The sequence below is a fragment of the Solea senegalensis genome, linkage group LG3, assembly GCF_019176455.1.
Source record: "Solea senegalensis isolate Sse05_10M linkage group LG3, IFAPA_SoseM_1, whole genome shotgun sequence".
In the NCBI taxonomy this organism is placed as follows: Eukaryota; Metazoa; Chordata; class Actinopteri; order Pleuronectiformes; family Soleidae; genus Solea; species Solea senegalensis.
This window is the reverse complement of record NC_058023.1, coordinates 14,000,111-14,022,308: the sequence shown is the minus strand read 5'-3', so window position 1 is coordinate 14,022,308 and position 22,198 is coordinate 14,000,111. Positions and strand designations below refer to the sequence as shown.

The 22,198-nt window shown below is 40.5% G+C and overlaps 1 protein-coding gene across 26 annotated transcripts in view; it reads left to right on the top strand.

Annotated features, from left to right (window-relative positions):
• Nucleotides 1-22,198, top strand: part of LOC122765983 (adhesion G protein-coupled receptor L3-like) — a 196,362-nt gene that overhangs the window by 96,925 nt on the left and 77,239 nt on the right. For 12 of the 26 annotated variants that reach the window (XM_044020513.1, XM_044020517.1, XM_044020519.1 and 9 more), the window contains exons 5-7: nucleotides 4,764-4,873; nucleotides 16,959-16,973; nucleotides 19,555-20,364. In XM_044020513.1, the coding sequence (XP_043876448.1) occupies nucleotides 4,764-4,873; nucleotides 16,959-16,973; nucleotides 19,555-20,364 (935 nt within the window). The remainder of the gene's footprint in view (nucleotides 1-4,763; nucleotides 4,874-16,958; nucleotides 16,974-19,554; nucleotides 20,365-22,198) is intronic. The other 14 variants (XM_044020529.1, XM_044020526.1, XM_044020528.1 and 11 more) reach the window with 2 other exon arrangements.

The window sequence follows — 22,198 nt, the reverse complement described above, 5'->3', positions numbered from 1 at the left end:
GATGATTGACATAGTTATCACTCTCACTTGCTGGCTTTGGATTGTAAACATTTTAAAACTACTATATACATGTATGTGTATGTATATATACATATATATATATATGTATATGTATGTATATGTATATATATGTGTATATATGTATATATATGTGTATATGTGTATATACACATATATATGTGTGTATTTACACACACACACAGTATATTTATATATTTGAATGTCCATCTTATTTATTCAGTCAAAAAAATGGTAAACTGATAAATTTCCTTGGGATTCTGCTGCAGACACCATTATATTTATGTTTGTCTTTGCATCCATATTTTATTTTTTCCTTTATATGTTCTTCTTTTTTTGCGAGAAACATTTTTCCAATATGCACTGCTTGGAGGAATTATAGTATGCACTTCAGCGGCACAAACTCCAATCATTTATCATTGCACACCCGTAACATTGTTGCACTCGGAGAATCAAAACCAGTGAAGCAGAAGCCCAGATATCTTCTTTTCATTTCATGCATTCCACTTCCTTATCAAAACCTGGCACCCACATTACCCACAATGCAACTCGACTACAAACTGTTCAGTCAGAGAGTTGGGTGCGTTATCCTAGTGGTAGCTAATGTAGCTTTGAGCTGTTGGCCTCAAGGGTGTGCTATGCAGTGTGTTAAGTGCGGTTCTGTTTTCTGTTGAAGCCAGAAAAAAGTGCAAGAGAACATTTTTCACACATGTAGCTGTGCAGGACCTAACCTGCAAACAAACGTTTTTTAAAACTGGAATCAGTAAACATCAGTGGGCCTCAATGAGAAACAATCTATGTCAATAGAGATTTAATTATCATTATTATTATTGTTATTATTATTGTTCCTGCCATCTGGACAAAATACAAGTTGTCAATACAGCACAAACACATTTAGGCGAGGTATTTTTTTGGTGTGACATGGTGTTGTGCTGATATACCTAACTGTAAAGTAAATGTCACATTGTTGTTGCCATTCTGCAGCTGTTGTGACAATCACCACATTAATTAACATTTTTTAGCTTTAATTATTCCGATTTTGTTGCATTTTAGAAAATAGCTCTAAGTAATTGGAGCTCATTGAATAAAATGTTTGCATTCTCCATAACAGACAAGTGGATATAAATGCTGTATAATAAGCTTTTTAGGTTTCCACAGGGACTTAAACTAATCTTTAACTTATCTTAACTGTTATTGTCAATATATATGTCACCTTTTTAATACTTATTTGTTTTGATTGGCAGCTTTGTCCCTTCTCAGTGCGAGGTTTTCATGAGGTTTTTTTTTTTTTAAAGGTGCTTGTTTTACTTTTTTGTGTGCTGCACCAAGAGACAGGCTGAAGGAAGAAAGATGGATGCTGTGTCATTCAGCCACCAAAGATAATGAATGAATCCGGCCATAGGTGGCAAAGGCATCACTAAAGCGTAATGGGTCCCAACAGCAAGACGTGGACATTAACCCGCCCGTCACTTTTTCCCCCCACTCCCTTACAATACAAACTTACACACACACAGTCTCAGTCCCCAAAGCATCGTAAGCATTGTTTTCTCTTTTCTTTTTTTTTGTACTTATGAGAAGCGATACTAATGTGTGTGATTTATTTGGACATGAAGCAGTTTGAATATGTTTGCTCTTTATAACCCAAGGCAATAGGACTTCCTGCTTTATGACACAGACTATTTCATCAAACATATAGGCATAAACTGCGAACAAACACATACTGTATACTTCGCAAAAATGACATGGATACTATGGAAATATCACTCAAAGCAATTGGCTTTTTGGATAATTTCCTCCTGATATAAATCACTTTCTTAAAGAGATTATTCTCTTTCATTATTCTCCGGTGCAGGCAAATGTCTCTTTGACATTTACCTGCACTCTCCCTATCATGGACTGTATCTTACTCTGCCATCACTTCATTTATTTACCTGTGTATATTTATTTATTTTATTTGTTGTCCTGTATTGTTCAGTAGACTGAGGGGACTCAACCCACTTACTGTCATCAGAGGCAGCAGTGGGATCAACCAGCGATTATAGTGATTACACTTTGTGCTTACATAGGACTCTGGTGCTTTGTGCCACATCTCCCCTCATCAGCTGGCAGTCTGAGTCCCTAATCTGCCAGTTCTAACAAAGAGCAGACGAAGGAACAGGAGGAAAAAGCTATGAGGGGAAAAAAGGAGCAGGAATGTGGCTAAAACATTGGCTGTTGGTGACCAAATTGCACAATCAAGTGGGTTTTCATGTCCTGACAGAGTATTACACCCAGATGACTCTGCGATCCATTTGTTGTTAATAAACAGAGTTGACGCCTTGAATTGATATATTACTGGTGATGTGCATTGTTTTGTTTCATCATTTGCCTTCTGCCTGTTGGAGCGTGTTGCCTGCAGGATCATCCAGCCACTTGCTGCCTTTTTCCTGCTATTGTGCAAATGCAAATCGCATACATATCTTAATACCTCAGTCAAAGTGCATCCATTTCTCTCCCCCGCTAGTTCAAAGGGCTCAATCAGAGCCAAGTGTCTGATGAAATACTGATTACCCCCGTAATTGGTAATTGTGAAGTCGTTGTGGCATGTGGCATGGGCAGCTTCTCCTGCTATCGATCCCCCCACCTACTCTAACATTGATTTGTGCTTAATACATTTAATTGTAATTATTTCTCCCCCTTATGTTATTCCCTTGCAGTGTGTGGCAGCCCTCGGGAACAGAAAAGCGCTCAGGAGGTATTTGTGGCCGTGTGTGCAAAGTTAAAAATGCACAGCAGTAATAAAGGGGATTTTGAATATGGGTCAAGAGAGATGTAAAGGCCAGGATTAAGTTTGTAGTCCGAGTGAAATACACATTATGATTTCAAATCCCTCAAGAGGAAGTTAATACAGACTGTAATTGAAATTCCAGTTTTTGACCCATGCAGCTTAACTTCCAGGGCATCATTGTTTTATCGGAAATGTATTTATTCCTGTTATCCATTTTAAGCCTATACAGTAAAAAAAACAAAAAAAAAACTTGACTATATTGTGTTTCAAAAATGTTCTGCATGTGTCCCCCTGTTCATTCATATAACCGCTCTACCACCTCTGGCTAGTAACATCTTATCTATCCACCTCACTTGTAATTCTTTGTGACATCTAATCTTAACTTGTGTTCTCACCTACTGATTACAAAACCCCCAATTCTAAACAGAATCAACCAGAAAATTGTAGTTAGGAGGAGAATTGCAGAGACGAGATGGCTGCTGTCTCCATAATTGTTTCTCACTTTCATGGGCTTGACCCTTTATTTGTTTGAGTGACATTTACTGCCAGGGAATTAACTCTTCTTAGGCAGGGAAGAGCCGCAGTCAGCTGAGTGCAGTGAGTGAGTGAGTGACGGAGGGTGAGGGGGTCAGTGTAGGAAAGGGATCGGGTTCATGAACCCATAAAGCCTGCATGGGAGAGAATCGGCAGACCATATCTCATTACGAGGTTGGCTTGGAATGAGATGGGCCCCTTTTTTGCTTGTCCCTCACTGGTTCAATTGATTAGTCGGCAGCCAATCAATGTTAATTAAGGTCTAGAGAATCCTTTAATTGTGGTGTATGAATCATTGTGTCAGACCCCGCCTTGACCTTCACAAGACTTACACTGTGAACAGCCTTGCTGAGGAATAAATACCTTTTATATATTGCAAGATAATGGTCATCTGTAAATGAGAATAGATGTGGTGAATACTGTAGTTTACAGCAGCAGCAGCAGCAGCAGCAGCAGGCATCACTGAGACCACATACACAGTCAGTACTCAATTAGAAACCAGCCCAGCCTTCATCCCCTGTTTTTCAATTTTGCAAACAGATGCAGACCACAGGAAGATCAATACTTGACAAAACGCTTAAGAGTTAATGCTGTGAGATAAGTGTTGCTATTATGTGTGGCGAGAGCCTCCGTGCATATGAAGTGGGGCTTTGATTGATGACTGCCAAAAACAAAATGGCACAGGAGAACACCACCAGCAGTGTAATTGTGTTTTTTAATGAAGACCTACATTTCATGTTGGAGCTGATTTTGCACTCAGTTGATTGTGTCTACCCCCCTCCACCTCCACCACCTCCACCACCATCCATCATCACCGGCAATAACAATGTAATCTCTATGTGCTTTAAAACCTGTTTGTAGGTCCATGACTTTCAATTCCTTAACAGTCTGTCAAATGATGTGGTCATTGGCATTTGGACTGGAAGGATGTGACTGAAAGTTGAAAGTTATATTAGCAAAATGACAATTTTAACTAACTCAACATGTGTATGTGATGCTCAAGCATGCCTTGAATAAATCTGGCCGAACAGGCCTTTTTCACAGCAGATATTTGTCAACATGAAATAGTAGGACGAACACAGGTTTTACCAGTAACATTAATTTGGTTGAGTTCAAGTGTCAGGACAGGTCACACTAAGTACTTCACGCTTTAACCTGTAAAAAAGTGGAAAGGGAACTTGGCTTGTGACCGAGTTGTCGGTTCGAGACCCCACCAGGTCAAAGGGCTGGGCTACCCACTGTAGGGATTTATCTAAGGGGATTAATATTGTTTAAAAAAATAATTGTGCGATCATAGCATTGCTAAAACAACAAATTCAATGGTGGCCCAAGACATTTCCAGAGTGCTGTACTTGTCAAAACTTCCACACTTAGAAAATATGCTCCTGGTGCTAATTTGTTTTGATTTGTTCGATTAACACAATCATTTCTTCTCTGTTTTCAGATGTAATAACCGAACCCAGTGTGCTGTTGTGGCCGGACCAGATGTATTTCCTGATCCTTGTCCCGGAACCTACAAATACCTGGAAGTCCAATATGAATGTGTACCTTACAGTATGTATTCCTTTCATTCTCTCACTCTCACAGTTAATCCCTGCCAAACATTCTCAGTTCTTCCCAACAGCAGTGACTCATCGACAACACAGTCAACATGCAGGCTCGTCATGTTCCAAATGATCAAATCCTTAAAATGTGTCATCCAGTGCAGCAGTGCTGATTAAAATGCAGCAGACCATGTGAAGACAAGTGATACTTCCTGTGATTAAAAAAAACCCATAACACCCATTATGAGGCCAGGAAATATTCTTAACAGTGTTATTTACATGTGAACAACAATAACGGTCACCACAGTGATTATGGACTATCAACACAGTACTGTTTATCAGCTGTTTGAGTCTTTGTTGAAAATGAAAACAGATGCTGAACATCCTCTGGAGTATTGGATGTGGAATTTATTGAGGATAAAGTTAGTATTGCAAACAACTGCAACAAATACAAAGTGGTACACAAAGTAGTTTAAGTCTGGTGTGCAGTAGATGTGTTACCCAGAATGTGTGGGAATAATGTTGTCCAAAAAAGGTTCAGTCAAAGTTAGTGTTAGTGTTTCATTTTAGGTATTGTTGGTCACAACCTTCCCATCAGCTCTCTCAGTTCCCAGCTTATTAATATATTTGAGAATTGTGTCCGATCCAGACACATCTTTATTATTGTGGCAGCAAGAAAATCCATCTGATTTCCTTCAAAATTAAAACATGCTTGTTTTTGGTTCATTTCGGCTCAGTGGATGCCAGTTAATGCTGAGGCATCTCTGAAGGGAGTAAATGGAAAAAAAAGAGGATTCAATTAGTGTAGCCGGTTAAAAAAACAAAAAAAAACAATCAAGCTGTTCATAACTCGAGGTGGAAACATATGGGCAGGGATTATAAAAGTCAGTACGAGGGTGAGAGTATGAACACAGGAAGGGAAGTCCAGGTGAGGCCAGAGGAAATGGAATGGACATTGCCATATGACCTTAGGTATTGTGTTATAACAACCTTTGAAGTAGAATGCCAAACTCACAGTGCCAAAACCCTGACATACTGTGTGCCTTGCTCTGATATGATATCAAAACTGGAAAGATTTGGTCAGGGGCAGTTTATCTGTGTAGCCTGCAGCTGCTGTGTCCAAGCAAAGTCCAATATTTCACATCAAAACCATCTTTTTAACATTTGATGTCCGGACATAGCTCCCTCACTCACCTGCCTGACAGGAGCTTTCATGTTGCAAAGTAAAAAACCATCTCTACCTGTGATCCAGTGCTGACAGGTGGCTCTTTTATACCACACTCACTGTAATATGCACAGTTTGGGCTATTTGCCCCCATGGATGTGTTTTGCCTCTGCATCCCTCTTAAGTGCATTAGATAATGGCATTATCCACTATATGGACTATTACAATTTGATTTGTTTGAGAAGTGATGGAGAGGCGAAAAGTCCTCAACGAAACTCAAGCAAGTCCAGTTGCCAATATCGACACTATAGCTTCTGCGGTTACCAGTCCCACCCCTCCACATCTTGTTACCTCCTGATGACACTCCCCTGAATTTATATGATGGTCACACTCGCATATAATCACTCCATGCATAAAGGTATCCGTGAAGAAGTTTGGATTTCTTGGCCTGTCCTCATCCTAGTTACACAATGTACTCGCCCTCTAGTCTTATGGAAATTCTGCAAGATGTTTAGCACAGGTGAATACTTCCTTGACTTCCCACATTCTACCACTAGAGATCCGCACAGGTCAACAGGTGGTTTAACACCCACCTTCTTGATTTTAATTTTGATTTATAGAACCTTGGTCCTCATTAAAAGTCTGGATTAAACATGGAACATTCATCCTGAATTGCTGGAAACGTCTTTCTGGCAGCACTGTTGCTGTAACTTCGGGGGACACTTATTAGAGTTGCACTAGGGAGGAAGACTGAAGCACCTTGTGTTGTATAAATATGGAATGTACCCAGAAGAATCTGCTGGCGGCACATAAACATTACAGAAGTCATGTAGGCGTTTATTTGTATATTGAGAGCAATCGCTTGTGGTCACTGGAGATGGATTTTCACATGGATTTTATAATGGGGTGCAAATGCACCTCATGTGTGACAGCCCGGCGGACTCTGTTCTTCTTTCCCAGAGGAGGCAATCATATTCTTTTGGCCAGAGTAAGACACATTCAGAGACACTTCTTTGCGTTTCTGTGTCTTGCTTGAATTGTTATCACAACCAGTTTGAAATAATAGAATGGATATTTCATCTGTTAAATACATGAGACTGGTTAGTAATTGCTGACAAATGATCAGCGCGTAACACCGGCAAAGGTGTAAGGTTTCACCCAATGCAGTCTGATTGTGGTGTGGCTATTAATACAAACCTCTTTACCAAGTTCTTGAGGACGACTGAAGGATTTGAGTGTTTAATAAGAGAAGCAGCTACCCATGACTCCAACTCTCTGTCAGTGATGGAGTCTGGACTCTGTATTCCACTGAAAACCTCTCCCTAATACTCTTTTTCTTCCAAGTTACCCTCACTTTCACTTACACTCACTTACTTGTCCTTTAAACGCTGTCACTAAGATGACCCCCCCCCGCCCCGCCCCACAAAAAAAAAGGATTGCCTTTTTACTCCTACCTTCACTGACAGATTTAGTCTTCATCCAGCTCACTGAGCTTATTTTCTTGAGGACGAATCACCGCTGCTCTCCATATCTTCATAAGCCGACAAGATTGAACAACCAGAGCCGCCCTTATTAATAGCAGAGGAGTGTGCGTAATCGATGGACACATGCTGCTGATACAATATTGATTTTATTAATGTGCAATTTGATGTGCTCTATCAGTTGTAATGGAATAAAAATAATACAATTACAAGGGAGAGTGCCGGTGTTTGCCGGTGCTGTGTGACAGTGTCACAGCGCAAGGCGTTGATCCATTATATTTTCATTCAATCTCTTGTGTGAATAATTATTTCATACGAGCTGTTGGCATCACAGCTGATAGCTGATGGCAAGTAGAAGCAATGACAAATATGTTTGGTAATCATATTTACAGTCTGTTCTTGTGCAGTTTGTGCATGTTCCTCCATGCACTTTACAGATTAGTGAGGTTACCCTCAGGCAGAAGTAATGTGCTGACCCTGTATAATGACTCATAAACAGGACTCTGCTCCAGTGGCTGACATCTGTCCCTGCCTCCACCCTCTCACCTTGACTTTCTACAGTTCAGTAGCAAGATGCACATCTATTCTCTCAGTGTCCTTAATTAAAACCTGTCTCCCTCGCCCGCTCTATCTTTCTCTCAATGTAACTTTCACTTTAATAGCTCCTCCCAAAGGTTGGACTCAGGTCAACAGAACTGTGTCACCCTCCAACCCACCCAGTCTTCTTTCTCAGCTTCAATAAAGAGCTTACATCTCCTCCTTTACTTGTCAAAGTCTTGAAACATGTGCACCTAAAGCTGTGTTGTGCTTCTTATCTGTTGCTCAGAGCTTGCTTTTGCTTTCCTTCTCCTTTTGCCCTCGCACCCACCACTCTTCAAGTTATTGCATGCATCTTTCTGTGTCCTTTCTGTGGGAAATTGACAGAATTGGTTCAGATGAGCAGTTGGCCCCATCGTCCACCCCAGAAAAAAGGTAGCGGCTAATTGTGTGTCTTTTTCAAAACTGACACTTTGAGAGTGGATGGAAAGTGAGCAGGAGTACAAAGGAAAAAAAACATACTGGGAGTGTGTTGCTATACATAAACCACTAGTTCCCCCCACTGTTTGTAGCTAATAAGGACAATGCAAAATCCTGTCTAGCACAGTGGGATCCGGCTCAGCCCTGTCAGATACGCCTCTCGCTTTGAAAACTAAGTCATGGCATATAATCATGCAATCAGTTCCCTGATTTGAACGGAGCAGCATAATCCTGGGCTCACTGGAACTTGCCATGTAATATGTCGTGTTCTCTTATTTCCAGCTCACCTAATTAGTTTTTAATTCACTCTGCTAATATCAGCTCACCTAGCAGGTTCAGGAGGCCCTAATCGAATAATGGAAGAGATTGTTTTGGCAAGTTTTACTCAGCACCTGCTACCTATCTGTGTCCTTCTGTGTTGGCAAGTGGAGGCATGAAATTGATGCTCCACACATGGCTATCATGTGCAATCCAGCATGGGCCTAATATGGTGTGATTAGGGCCAGTTATCCAGTGGTCACACCTACGGCAAACACACCCACTGTGAAACCACCGCCTCAAATCTTTGTCACATCAGTTTAGCGTGTTGTTTTGATGTAGCTGCACATAAACAAAGGGTTTTGATAAATAAAAAAAACATATCTCTCTGTTGATACTAAATGCCAGTTACATGGGTTTACACGGTCCTGAATAAGCTAGTGTAGCGGCGTTTAAAACATTGTTTTCAACTGTTTTGTGTTATTTCAAGGCAGCTACATCGTGCTAGTAAAAGAGGCTATTAACAGTTTAGAGCAGGGGTCTCAAACCCAAATGACCTAGGGGGCCGGTCAAGTGGAAAAAAGTCCAACTTTTTGTGAAAAGGACATCGAAATAGTAATATTAATAGATGATATTCCACATAATTTAAAAATAAAAGTGTCTGTTTTGATATGGAACGATAAATACTTCACAATATAAATGTATTTACAATTAAAAAAACCTACAGAAATATCTCACTATATATAAGTGGTGGGCCACAAAAAAATTGGTTGGGGGGCCACAAGTTTGAGACCTCTGGTTTAGAGTATGACTGATAATACAATGAAGGAACCATGAACATTTTCAGAAGTGAATCCTACTGCTCAAAAACCCAATTGTTCTGCAGTTTCATGGGATGAACAGTTCTGCTGCTGTTTACACAAATGCTCCCTCACTCAGGTCTGATAGTATTGCTTGGAGAGCCTGTTTTTGGATAAAAGGTGCAACATTTGCATGCTGCGTCCTGTTACATCGTTTCTGGTCACAAAGATGAAACAGGGTCAGAATAATATCATCAACAACAACATAAATCACCAAAAATGTATGCACTGAAGCTTTAAATCACTGTCATTCTCAGACATTATCAGGCCTCCGGTACTTTTCTTTGCCTTGGATAATCTGTAGTCAACTTTTTAAGCCTCTTCAAGAGTAATTCACTCCATTTAATGTTATCAGTAAATCTACTAAGCAGATTGTATGGAAGTTCAGTGGCTTTTTGCCCTTGAGCTCTCCAATCCACGCTCATCAGGTCTAGCGTGAGAGTCAACACCGTGACAGCTGATTCATCACACAACCACACCCTCTTCCCTCCCTGCTGAAATGCCAGCGAGCATTAGTGTTGTTCTCCAGACAGTGTTCTTCCCCCCCTACTCTCTCCCACCTGAGTGACCACTTCTTTCCATGTGTGAAAGAGGGCTGTAATGCTATCTCATCACTCAGTGACAGCTGGCCACTCCCCATCTCGCACTGCAAGCTCTGATGACAATGACTTTCGTATCACACTCACCAGATTCACAGTGGTGTTACGGCCTGAGTTTACAGCGACTGATCTTGTCACAACACATTACTTTTGAACTGGGCTTTGCCCGAGAATTCCTGCCTTTGAAGAGCTTTTCCCTTTACCTCTTATATTTCTGCTGAAATCACAGTTAGTCGTCCCTTTTTGCAGTGATCTGTTCAAACACAGAACTTTTACTCCTTTTCCCTCTAACCACTGAATGAGTGTGTTGGTGTCGGTGCTTGATTGACAGCTTAGCCAACTGGTTTGCTCCAGAGGAAAAAAGTAGACTGGGCATCTATTGCTTATAAGCCACTAAGCGAAGTAGTAAGAAGAGTGACATAGTCAGTCATTAGAGGGAGGAGGAGGGTGTGGCAGATGAATGGATGTGTGTGACTTTTAAACAAGAGCCTGCTGTTTGATTACAGGTTCAAACCAGTAGAGGTACGTCTGCTGCTTTAGGGGCGCTATTTCAGGAGATGCTCTGACCCATCAGAGCAGCAGAAGTTTCAGACAAATGATGCCGATGTGGGTATTTGATATTGTTATGTGTTTTGCAGCAGCCTGCTGTCTTATCTGGAAGTCTGCTACTCTTATCGAGTGATTGAAGGGTGGCAATGCTGCAGCAAATTCAGTATACATTTAACAAATCAATTGACTCTAGGCTACAATGTCTGATCTTCATAACCTAATAGTATTCAAAACTAAGAAACAAAAACCATACATTATGAATTGCTATGTACTTGGGCTGAATGAATTATTATTATTACTATTATTGGATGATTGATTTATGCTATATGATATATAATATAATATTTAAAATGTGATGGAGCACTACCAGACAATACCATCAAAACATGAACTATATTATGTCACTGTAATGAGAACTTTTATATATGATGTGCTTCCAACATGTTTGAGTTACAATGTTAAGTTGTATAGAAGATATAACAGTCAAATATAGAAGAATTAAATGAGCAGGTTGATAATTGCATTGTTTCAAGTTGTATTTTCTATTTGAAAATGATAAATTGTTCAGCCCGACTGTGCACCATCTCTTTCTGTGGGCGGTTCAGAACATATTAAAGAGAGTATGTTTTTTATAGACGTAATAATGTCTTTTTACTGCGTAGAAAGAAAGGTTTACAATCAACCAGTCATCTCAATTCATCATTAACAAATGAGTTGAACATTTTATAATCTTATAATTTTATAATATTGCTATTTGATATTTGTCAAAAACACAGTAAATGCACATACACAGTATATTAAATACTGTGTATACTTGTCTGAAAGTCATTAAAAAAAAAAAGACAATATAATCATTTAGAATAAATAGTTCAACATATATATTTTCCCAGTTGAGAGGAGGTGATAATTGCCCAGGGACACAGTGATTACCATTGTAGATAAATAATGATATTGGACAGGGGTGAATGTGGACATGTGGGAACTGTTTCCTCCCCGCTCATAGTTACAGTATATGTGCTGGTAATCTATCAGGTCCTTATTCCTTAAAACGGTTGCTGTTTTGCCACCCAACACACAGGCCCATACTTGCTTTTCTCGTTTTTTGACCAAAATGTGCCCCGGACCATTGGAATAAATGCTCTACCAAGCCTCTGTTCATAAACACTTCCATTTATATAACAAAAGCAAAGCTTTTATCTCCGTGTTTTCCTCATCCAGCTTCCCACACATTCGCGCACACGTCTGAGAGACTTGTTGCGATGCCAAGTGTCGAGGATATAGCACTAATTAGAGATTGGTCTCTTCGGGGGGGCTCTCCTTCTAATGATCAAACTACTAATCAAAGCTCCTTTTCTCTTTCTATTGTCTGTTTTTTTCTAATTTGTTCACTGGTGCTCCACCACGTCCAGCCACACCAGACTGCTCTCTCCTCCCCCACATCCCTCTGTTTTCCTACATAATTTCAAGGTCCTTGAAAATCAAGACGCTTTTTAGAATGTGCAATTAGGTTATTTCTGCTCCAGTTGCTACGTTCCACAAAAATGTATTTAATGTTGTTTTGCCGAGGCTGCAGTCGTCTTTTCTCCCCTCTGTTGGTTGGCTCCACGTGGGTAGCAAACTGGATCCATGCCAAGTCCTTGCACCTGTCCCTCAAAAAGAGACACACACACACACACACACTGCATCCTGCATTGTCAAGGTTATGAGATAGCATAGCCGCGTCTCAATAGGAGGGGAAGGCAGAACGCAATGGAGACAGAAAGGAGACACCAGGGAGGAGATTGAATAAGTAAGAGAGGAGAGCACACAGAGCAGACAAGTGGTTGAAAGAAAACGAGCACTGTTGAGAAATGGAACCTGTAACGATGGCACCAACGACTCACAAGCTCCAGCCAAGGGAAATGATAGGAGGAAAAAAAATGAAGGAGATGAAGAGAGAATTCAGAGAAAGAGAGATGGTAGTCTGCACGTCGTCCCCCATCCTTAGGCACATGCTATTCAAAGCCCCGTAATTTGTGTCATTAATTAAAAAGCTGATGGGATAGAGTTAAGGGGTTTGCACTCTGCACAACTCCTTGGCTGAGAGAGAGAAAGATGGAAGAAAGAGAGATGGGGGGAGAATTGCAAAAAATATTGCAGCCATTCTGCCATGAATCTCTATTAGCGGCTAATGATACCATTCTGATACGTCTCAACCATTAGTGCGAAATTGGGAAGCATTAATTATTCAAATGAAAATCCATACAGCTGCCGCTCACATGACAGTGTTGCTGCTCACATTAGCCAAAGGTCCCCCATCGTTAGTCACTCTACATGTGTGTTCTGTAGGAGCGTCGCTAAAATTAGCATAAAGGCTGCCAAGTCAGGTAAAACCAAATTGTATTTGAGTGCAGGCTGCATTATACATTAGCAACATAACTTTTGTATTAAAACAAAAGAAAACAAAAATAGTAATAATTTCATTTGACTGAATATCAGGTTATCTTTTTTAACTTTTTGTAATGATTGGAACATTCATTATACAACCTTTCAAAATGTACTATATACATTATCTTTGTGGCACCATCATATAATGTACTGTATGTATAATAGGTTTACTTTTCAGCTTAGTAAATGTACTTCAACAGCTTGCCCAGTTAGATAAGCTGCAGATTCAGCCATGTTGCTATTTCTAGCTTTATGTGTTTGGCAGGTTAAAGCCAAACTCCAAGCTGCAGGAACACAGATCAGCGAGTTTTTGCTTTGCCCAAACCTGTTGTCAGAATTAGCTCCAACCTGGCTACTGAACGGTTAACCACTGATCAGCGTATAGGATAACACCTAAAGAAAGTGATTAAATAAAAACAAATACATGTTCCCAATTTCTAACCTAAACATCCTGTCTGTCCGCCTGGCAAGTATTTTGTAAGAAAAATACTAATCCTTGGTACGTATAATGATCAATCTCCAGTTACAGATCACAGTCAATCGGCAAGCCCAGGAAATCTGTCAATTTACATTTTCATCCTCATCGCCAGCAATGCAATTTCCTCCCTCTGGTTTGTTTTGGCATCTTAAGAAGGACGGTTACAGCTGGTCATCGTTCTCCCTCAAAGGAAATGTGCCAGACCTTTTCAAGTCTCAATGAGGTACCAACTGTCACTGCAAAAGCCCAATGATGAACTGTTGTCTAATGTCAGGTGACAGACTGATTGGACCGACTGATCATCCATCAAAATAATTGTCAAATTCTAACATTAAGCTGCAGCTGAAACCACTCCAGCCAATTAAGTTGGTGAAATCTGATGAGTCTTCTCTTAACGCCACAGACCCCAAAGTCCTCATGGCAGCGGCTTATTTTATTCAAATTCTCTCAACACCACGATTGCCTTGGAATAATTGGATGACCACCGAGTGTTTTGATTGTATTATTCAAATAATAAGCTCATCACTTTACTCTGTGTCGTAAAGTTGACTTCACTGAAGCACACTGTGTTAGAATCAACATCATTTAGGAGATAATTATGTCTAATTTATCCATAAATGAGAGGACATATGTAAAAAGCTGTTTGATCTGTGTGAGTGCCAGAATAGAATGAGGGACATGGTTTAGCCGTCTACTTACTGTGTCTTCAGGACAAAGCTTTTCAAGTGCTTTGTGACAGAGGTGCAGACTTAACCTTTACACAAAGGTAAAGACTACCCTCGGAGTGTTGTTTTCATTCATATTTGTTTGGATAGTTCTAAGTGACAGAGGAAAGATAACTAAGTGCTTTTTAGTTACTCAGTGAGGTCCAGGACCAACATTGTATCACAGTCACAATAGCAGCTTGATGGGTTGGCGTAAAGGAGCTTTTCAAATTAATCAATTCCCCGTCTCACTCTGCTTCCTCCCACTGCTCCTCTTGTATCTGTGACACAATATCCCAGGCTTGTTTAATAGGTACACCTCAGCCTGAGCCACACAGTATATGTAGTGAAACACCAGCGGACGTAACATGAACAAATTGATTTGAGTGATCTCACAGGTGACCTTGCTGCGTTCAGCTCCGTGCGCCGGTCACGCAAGAGGGCCAGATGCTGAACTGCAGCTCGGGGAGTGGCATGTTTTCTTGTCAGGGATTTCATCCACATCCTTTACTCCATTTTCACGCCATCTCCCCTGGCGATTGCGTCGTATACCACTTCGCACATCCCCGCCGCTAATGCCTTTCTCTATAGATCATTACCCTCCTCTCTCCTCACCACTGTTAGCGATCGCTCAATCAGAAATGCCCGGCCTCCCTGCAGTCCCTGATGTGTGGCTGTTGCTCACAGTGGGTGAAGAGGCTTCACTCCGAGACGTTTAGCTGTTTACTTTGATTTGATCTATGGGTCCACGTTCAGTTTGGAGTTAATGGCAAATTTGAGTTGCCTGAAATGGCGGTGCAGAAGTAGCCTGGAGCTATTGTTGCTCAGGCCGGGTATGGACTTATAGTATTTCAATGACAGCTGGAGAGTTTGGTGTTGATGAGGTGCTGTGTTGTCGCCGTATACAATTTTTATGATCTGACAAACACAGACTACGTGCTGAAAGCCATTCACATGCCTGTTATTGTGTTCTCTCCTGCTCTTTTACCCCACATGTCACTGCTCCGCCGCATACTCTATTTTGCATTGGCTCTTTGCCTTGCATTTACATTGTTCTCCTCTAATAACTTTCTCATTTTTCAAACTTTACCCCACACCTACCCACCGACCTCCATACCTCACTCTGTTGCACTCTCCATTTGGTGAAAAGGACTCTTGTAAGCTCTGGTAACAGAGGTTAATCCTCTCTTATTAGAACCAGGATTACTGGAGTGAAAGGGACAGGGGCAGACTTGCTGTGTGAATCCTAACCACCACTGCAAATGGAAGAGATCAGAAAAATGCCGTGACTGACATAAAAGACTTGTCAGAGAAAGTGATATATGCAGTTCAGGTTTATAATAGTTTTTCAACACAGCAGCTTTCAAAGCAGCTTTCCAATTGTTGCTGCATGTTTTCAAATGGTACACACTAAAGGATATGTTAGTATTGCACTAATCTTTACCTTTGGACACGTGAAAGAGATTACTCACAGGGATTTAATGAGAGTCAATGACTCTACAGTTATGGCCCACATTTAAAAGTCTTTGTTCACTCATATCATTTTAGTCAGGCAACATTTCTTCAGTCTGAAAAGATTTATTCCGATTGGAGTTTACGGTTCCTTCGTTTACCTGGACGTAAAATGAAATGATCTGATTGTGGCGCGCATGCATCGAGTGTTCAGTCGGAAGGGACTATTGGAGCGGAAGAAGCGAACACTGCATGTGTCTGCTCGTCCCCTCGCTGTCCACTATCCGTCTCATTTTCCCCCTCTTCCGTGTTGCGTGAAAATACAGCAGCAACAGAATGGAAATACGTCACGTTACATGGATTCGCCCTCTCGTATTGGATCAGAACATCCCTGAACCTCCTCTGTGGTGTTCCTCTTTCTCTCCTGCACGGCAGCTCTATTTTCAACATTCTTTCTCTTTTTCAGTGTCTTTATTTCCAATGACAGGCAGTTGTGTCACTGCCTTTTAAATCAGGGCTTATTGCTAGTTTAAGGCTGGCGATTGGTGGAGACCAAAACAGAGTTAAAAACTCACTGAACACTCCACTCCACTGGCAGGCTGTAAACTGAGACCGAGACTGCTGTTCACTTACATTTGTGGCTTGTTGCTAACATGTTTGCCGTACCCGATTTATCAGGTCTTTTCATTCCACTGCCCCCATGTGGACAAAAGATCCATGAATACAGCTGTCATAGATGATGAAACATTGTCAGACTACTGACGTGTGCAGTGTAAAATGTACTTGTACTTTAAACTTGAAAGCTTGCTGCTTGTCCGGGTGTTTTTTATGGCTTCAGAAAAAACCCCTGTGCTGTACATCTGTTTTACACATCCCCATCTCACAAACATGTTGTACAGTTTAAGACGTGATTAATCTGTCTCTTTCCGACAGGCGCGTGTGATGCAGTACTTTTTGCTCCTTTTACTGTATGATAAAATGTGTCTTTTCTACTAACCCCCTGTTTTACTGTTTTGTGACTGTTATAAAATAAAGACAGTTATGACATCATTAATCTGTTCTTTATTTTTTTCTGTCCTTCTCTCCCCTTCATGCCTAAAAATAGAAGTGGAACAAAAAGGTAACTAAATACCAACAACTTTTCCTTTTCACCTGTGTATTCATTCATTCGTCTGCTTCTTTTCAGTTTCATTGACTTGTTGGTGACGGGTTTGCTGAAACAGGTTTTCGACATTCGTATGTTTATGCTTGTCATATGGTCCATTGGTGAGGTTAGACATGTCATTCATGGGGAAAATTGATTTGTCCAGAGAAACTTTATTCCAGATAAAAAAACGTAACTGCCTATGCCTATTTCTGTCTCTCATTTAGTCGTGTACCTGCTGCAGTCAGGTCCAAAACTGTGAATATTGTCCTGAACTCATATCTTTAATGCCATCACAAACATCTCAGGTCTTTTGACATTGCCACAAATCTAATCATTCTGTATGACAAGGTCATTATAGACCTGCTTCTGCTCTTTTTCAGCTGTAATAACTGAAGATTATTTCAGCTCCGCTTCATCAGCTGCATAATATTAAAGCAGAGAGCTATGTGGGTGATCAATATCGTGTCCGATAAGCTGTCAGCATTTTGGATTATAGCTCTAACATGATGATGACTATAACCTTCAGGGACACACCAGCCAATACTGAAGACAGATCATAACAGCCATGTTCATACTTTATTAGCACTGCATGATGCTGTAGATTAGAACATATGCTAAATCTTAACATGCGCCCCAGGAGCATTGTGTTTTTATTGATTTTCTTTTTTTCTTTTTTTTTGGACTGGGAAATATGGCCATTGTCACATATTAAATATAATGCTGGATTAAAGTCAAAGATGTAAATGAAATCATTAAACACGAGTCAAGAGTTCTGCTTTAATAGCTCTGCAGTAAATTTCTAGTTTCATCGTAGTCATTAATTAATGACACATCACTGAAAACTGTGGCAAAGAGAATGAGATATGAAGGAGAAGTAGAAGTTAAAAAAGCATTTTTAAGAAGTGACTTTGCTGCTGCAGTACGTGTTTTGTCAAGTCCCCATGAAAGCCATGATTGCTTTTGTATCACTTCTCGTCTTTCGTTCACTCTTCCATCTCAGTGCTTCCACCATTGAAAAGCATATTTTCAACATCTGCAGATTTTACTATGCCGCTAATACAAAGCTTAGACCCGTTCTGACCTTGTTCCTCGGCACATGTAGTCTCTCCCAACAGTATACTGTAGATATGAAACAGCCCTCTTAGCATTTAGCACAGCGACTGCTGAGATGTGTGCCGAGGTACTACGTCAGCGGGCCTCATCTTGGCACATTTTTCACCTGCAGGGAGACACCATGTTTAATCTTAAGAGATTACAAGGGAAAGAAGCCTCTGTTTTTGCAGTTTCTTTCTTCTCCTTCTCTTCTGAGCGCTCAACTTTTACCTCTCGACGTGTCTGCAGCGAGAACCTGTCAGCGCCGTGTCAGGAGCCTGGCCCATTACAGTGAAACAAGCTTTCACACACACACACACACACACACACAGTTTTCATTTGGTGTATTCTGGTTTCAAATATGTGGGGAAAAAAGGAAAACTGCTCTGTCTAAATTATTTATTGTTCCTGTCAATCTGACTGCCAGCCGATAATTAATGAATTTATCACTATTGTTATCTTGGCTTTTCTGCCTATTAATTTTTAAATTTTAATTAAAACCATTTTAGCCTAGTTTTTAGTCATTTGTTGACTAAATTGAGATGTTGTCTCAATTCCCTCAGTCTCGCATAATAGGCACAAATTAGCTCTCACAAACAGAGCCTGCTTTTGACCTGCTCCAGCTGTATTGCCTTAGTCTGGCTTTATCAGATTTGAGTACAAACCAGTTCACATATAATTAGTTTACTGTGTGTGCTGTTGTAAATCATGCAGACTAAAAATGCCATGTAGATGAAATAATGGACAGGCAGTCATTACATAGATGATGTAATTACTGTATTTTGTTTTGTTTCCCCTCTCCTTGTGGGCTGCCTTGGCCAATAATTAAAGCGTAGCAATTTATTTTTATTTTTTTTCTTACTCGGATTTGTGTGTGGTACTAATTATAAGGAACTTTTTTAATAAAAGAAAACACTTTGTTTTTTTCATGCAATTATTTGGTAGAGATTTGAGAAGAGTTAAAATAATTGAAATTAAAAATGTACTTTGTGTTTATGGCGCATATGGCAGCATCCTACTGCTTGTTTTTTTCTTTTGGATCAAGTGAAAAGTGATAACCCTCACTTAATCCATTCATCACTCCCCATTCTCACACAAATGTGTTTACATAGTGGCTAATTGCTTTAAGAATCAGACACAAACTACATGAGATGTAAACATATTCAGTTACTTAGTTTGAAGTCATTTAAACAGTGTGTGTTATTTTTGTTGAGATCTGTGTAATTTCCAGCCATCATAGAGTCAAGGTTTTGTAATCATGTTGACTTAATCACTAATTACATTCAGTGTAATTCTCACTTTGGGGTTTGAGGATATAACTGAGCATGTTGGCCTCTCACAGTGAAGAAGGCTGAGGTACAGATTTGAACCTCATTTTTCATTGTTGCATTTAAACGTTGTTTTATTTCTTGGTAAATAATACCTGCCAATGTAACTCTGTACTTGTTTTTCCCCTATTTTGGCCCCTCAGTATTCCTGTGCCCAGGGCTTCTGCGCAGAGTGTACCAGAGCGAGCACCTCTTCGAATCGGACCACCAATCTGGAGCCTGGTGCAAAGACCCTCTCCAAGCCTCTGATAAGATCTACTACATGCCGTGGACGCCGTATCGCACGGATACACTGACCGAGTACTCCTCCAAAGAAGACTTCATAGCCGGAAGGCCAACAACAACCTACAAACTCCCACATCGTGTCGACGGCACTGGCTTTGTGGTCTACGATGGGGCCCTCTTTTTCAACAAGGAGCGCACACGCAACATTGTCAAGTTTGACCTGCGGACTCGTATAAAGAGTGGCGAGGCCATTATTGCGAACGCCAACTACCACGACACGTCTCCATACCGCTGGGGAGGGAAATCGGACATCGACTTGGCTGTTGATGAAAATGGCCTTTGGGTCATCTATGCCACTGAGCAGAACAACGGACGGATCGTCATCAGCCAGCTTAATCCCTACACGCTACGCGTCGAGGGAACCTGGGACACGGCTTACGACAAGCGCTCGGCCTCCAACGCCTTCATGATCTGCGGAATCCTGTATGTGGTGAAGTCGGTGTACGAGGACGATGACAATGAAGCAACAGGGAACAAGATTGACTACATCTACAACACAGAACTCAGCAAAGATGGCTTTCTTGACATTCCTTTCCCCAACTCTTACCAGTACATTGCCGCTGTGGATTATAATCCCAGAGACAACCTGCTGTATGTTTGGAACAACTACCACGTGGTGAAGTACTCCCTTGACTTTGGCGCATTGGACAACAGACTCGGTAAGTACACCATTATTTATTCATTCCCTCCAGTTTCTCGAAATTAAAGTAGTGTATTGAGTCGTTAAGTGATTCTGAAAAGGTGCATTGCGCTGAAATGTTCAAGGGTATATGGAGAAAGCTGTGTGAATGATAACAGAACATCAGACAGGTGTGCACCTCTGCACTGAAGACAAGCATTGCCAGAGGCATTCTTTTTTGGGCGTTGTTCGTCCAATTTGTTCAAAGGTTGAAATGTGACATGAAGAATGATCAGGACATTGAGGTCAAGGTCACTCTGATCATGTTTTTTTTTTTTTTCATCATGCACTTATTATATTTGTACTCACATTTCAGTGCATATAGTGAATGGGTTTAAACAGGCAAGGATATGAACTTGAAATTGACAGGTTTGTAGAGACGTATGACTGAAAGGCGAAAATTGTATTATGCTATTTAGATGGATTTCATCTACACATTCTTGATACTTGAATGAAGCACTGATACAGGAGTCTTCTAACTATAAATGGAGGGATCTCTCAATTCCTGTTTGACGTGATGTCACACAATGTGGAGCAGAAGGTAAAACTACATATTGAGACAATAAACGGTGTGTACATAGCATAATTTAATTCCACTATGTATAGTTCTATACATTCCCTATCACTCGATGCTTCTCACCTGCAATCAAGTCATATGCGCCAATGGAGACGAGGGACCAGTTGACACATTTGATGACATAGACAAGAAGAGCAGAGCTTAAACTGTGTCTAGTTTTCTAAACCCTGACCCATAACATTGCACTCCCACTCCCACCCATATGAAGTTCTGTAGATGAACTAGGTTAAACACATTTTGCACAAACTTCTATTTTAGCCGAATCAAAAAGAGATAAAAACAAACAAAAAAATAGAAATTGAATCAACTTCAAATCACCGGTCTGTCTTTCACTGTTGCCTTTGCCGAGGAACAAGTGACTGTTCTCGTTAAACTTCCCAGAAGTGCTTTTGAAAAGTCTAATTTCTCCACTCTATGGTTCTTTTTCTAAATTGGTGCTTGTGAGGGAAGCATGAAATGGAAAAAATAACCTTTTTTGGCACAACACAGTAATTCTTTGTGCTATCTCATCAACAGCTCTAGTCAAAAATGTCACAAGTTATTTGACTGTGAAGTCCCTGGCTCGGCTTTCTCCTCCGGAGCTTTCTCTACCTGCTGTTTGCCAGTTTAATTTGTTTCCCTCAGCTGGCTGTTAGTTTACCCCCAATATTTTTTATACACACAAGTCCTGCTTCAACACACCCAATATTATATTCATTCATTCAGTGACTGTGCACTGTTTGGTTTTGACGATACGCAGCTACACATAATATCATTTGTTGTGGTTAAGCAGAGAGAAATGGTGTTGTTTTGTGCCTTCTGTATTAAATGTTTATCCATCTTTTTTTTTTTTAACAGGGGCATGCAATGATAACGCACACACTTTTACATACAAATGCAAATTCCCTTTCTCTCGACTTCCCGGTGAGATGTTGAGTTGTGTGTTTGTCTTTTGTTGTGCAGAATAGGCTGCCTTCCAAAGAGTCTGCTGCATGAATATAGATAGTAAAATGTTGCATTAAATAGATGGATGGAGTCAGAGAACAAATATAAATGTCAGATAAACAAACTGATAAGGGAATGAAAGAATGATTGAATGGACTCTAAAGTAATAAACAGATTGATCAACTCCTAGAAGAAATATGGGATTCAATGTGGTTGTTAGCTGCACCCATTTTCCACAATATTGCATGATGAGAGGAGGAAAATGTGTTTGGATCAGCACCGAGGTGATCTACTTCTTCACAGCACCCAAATA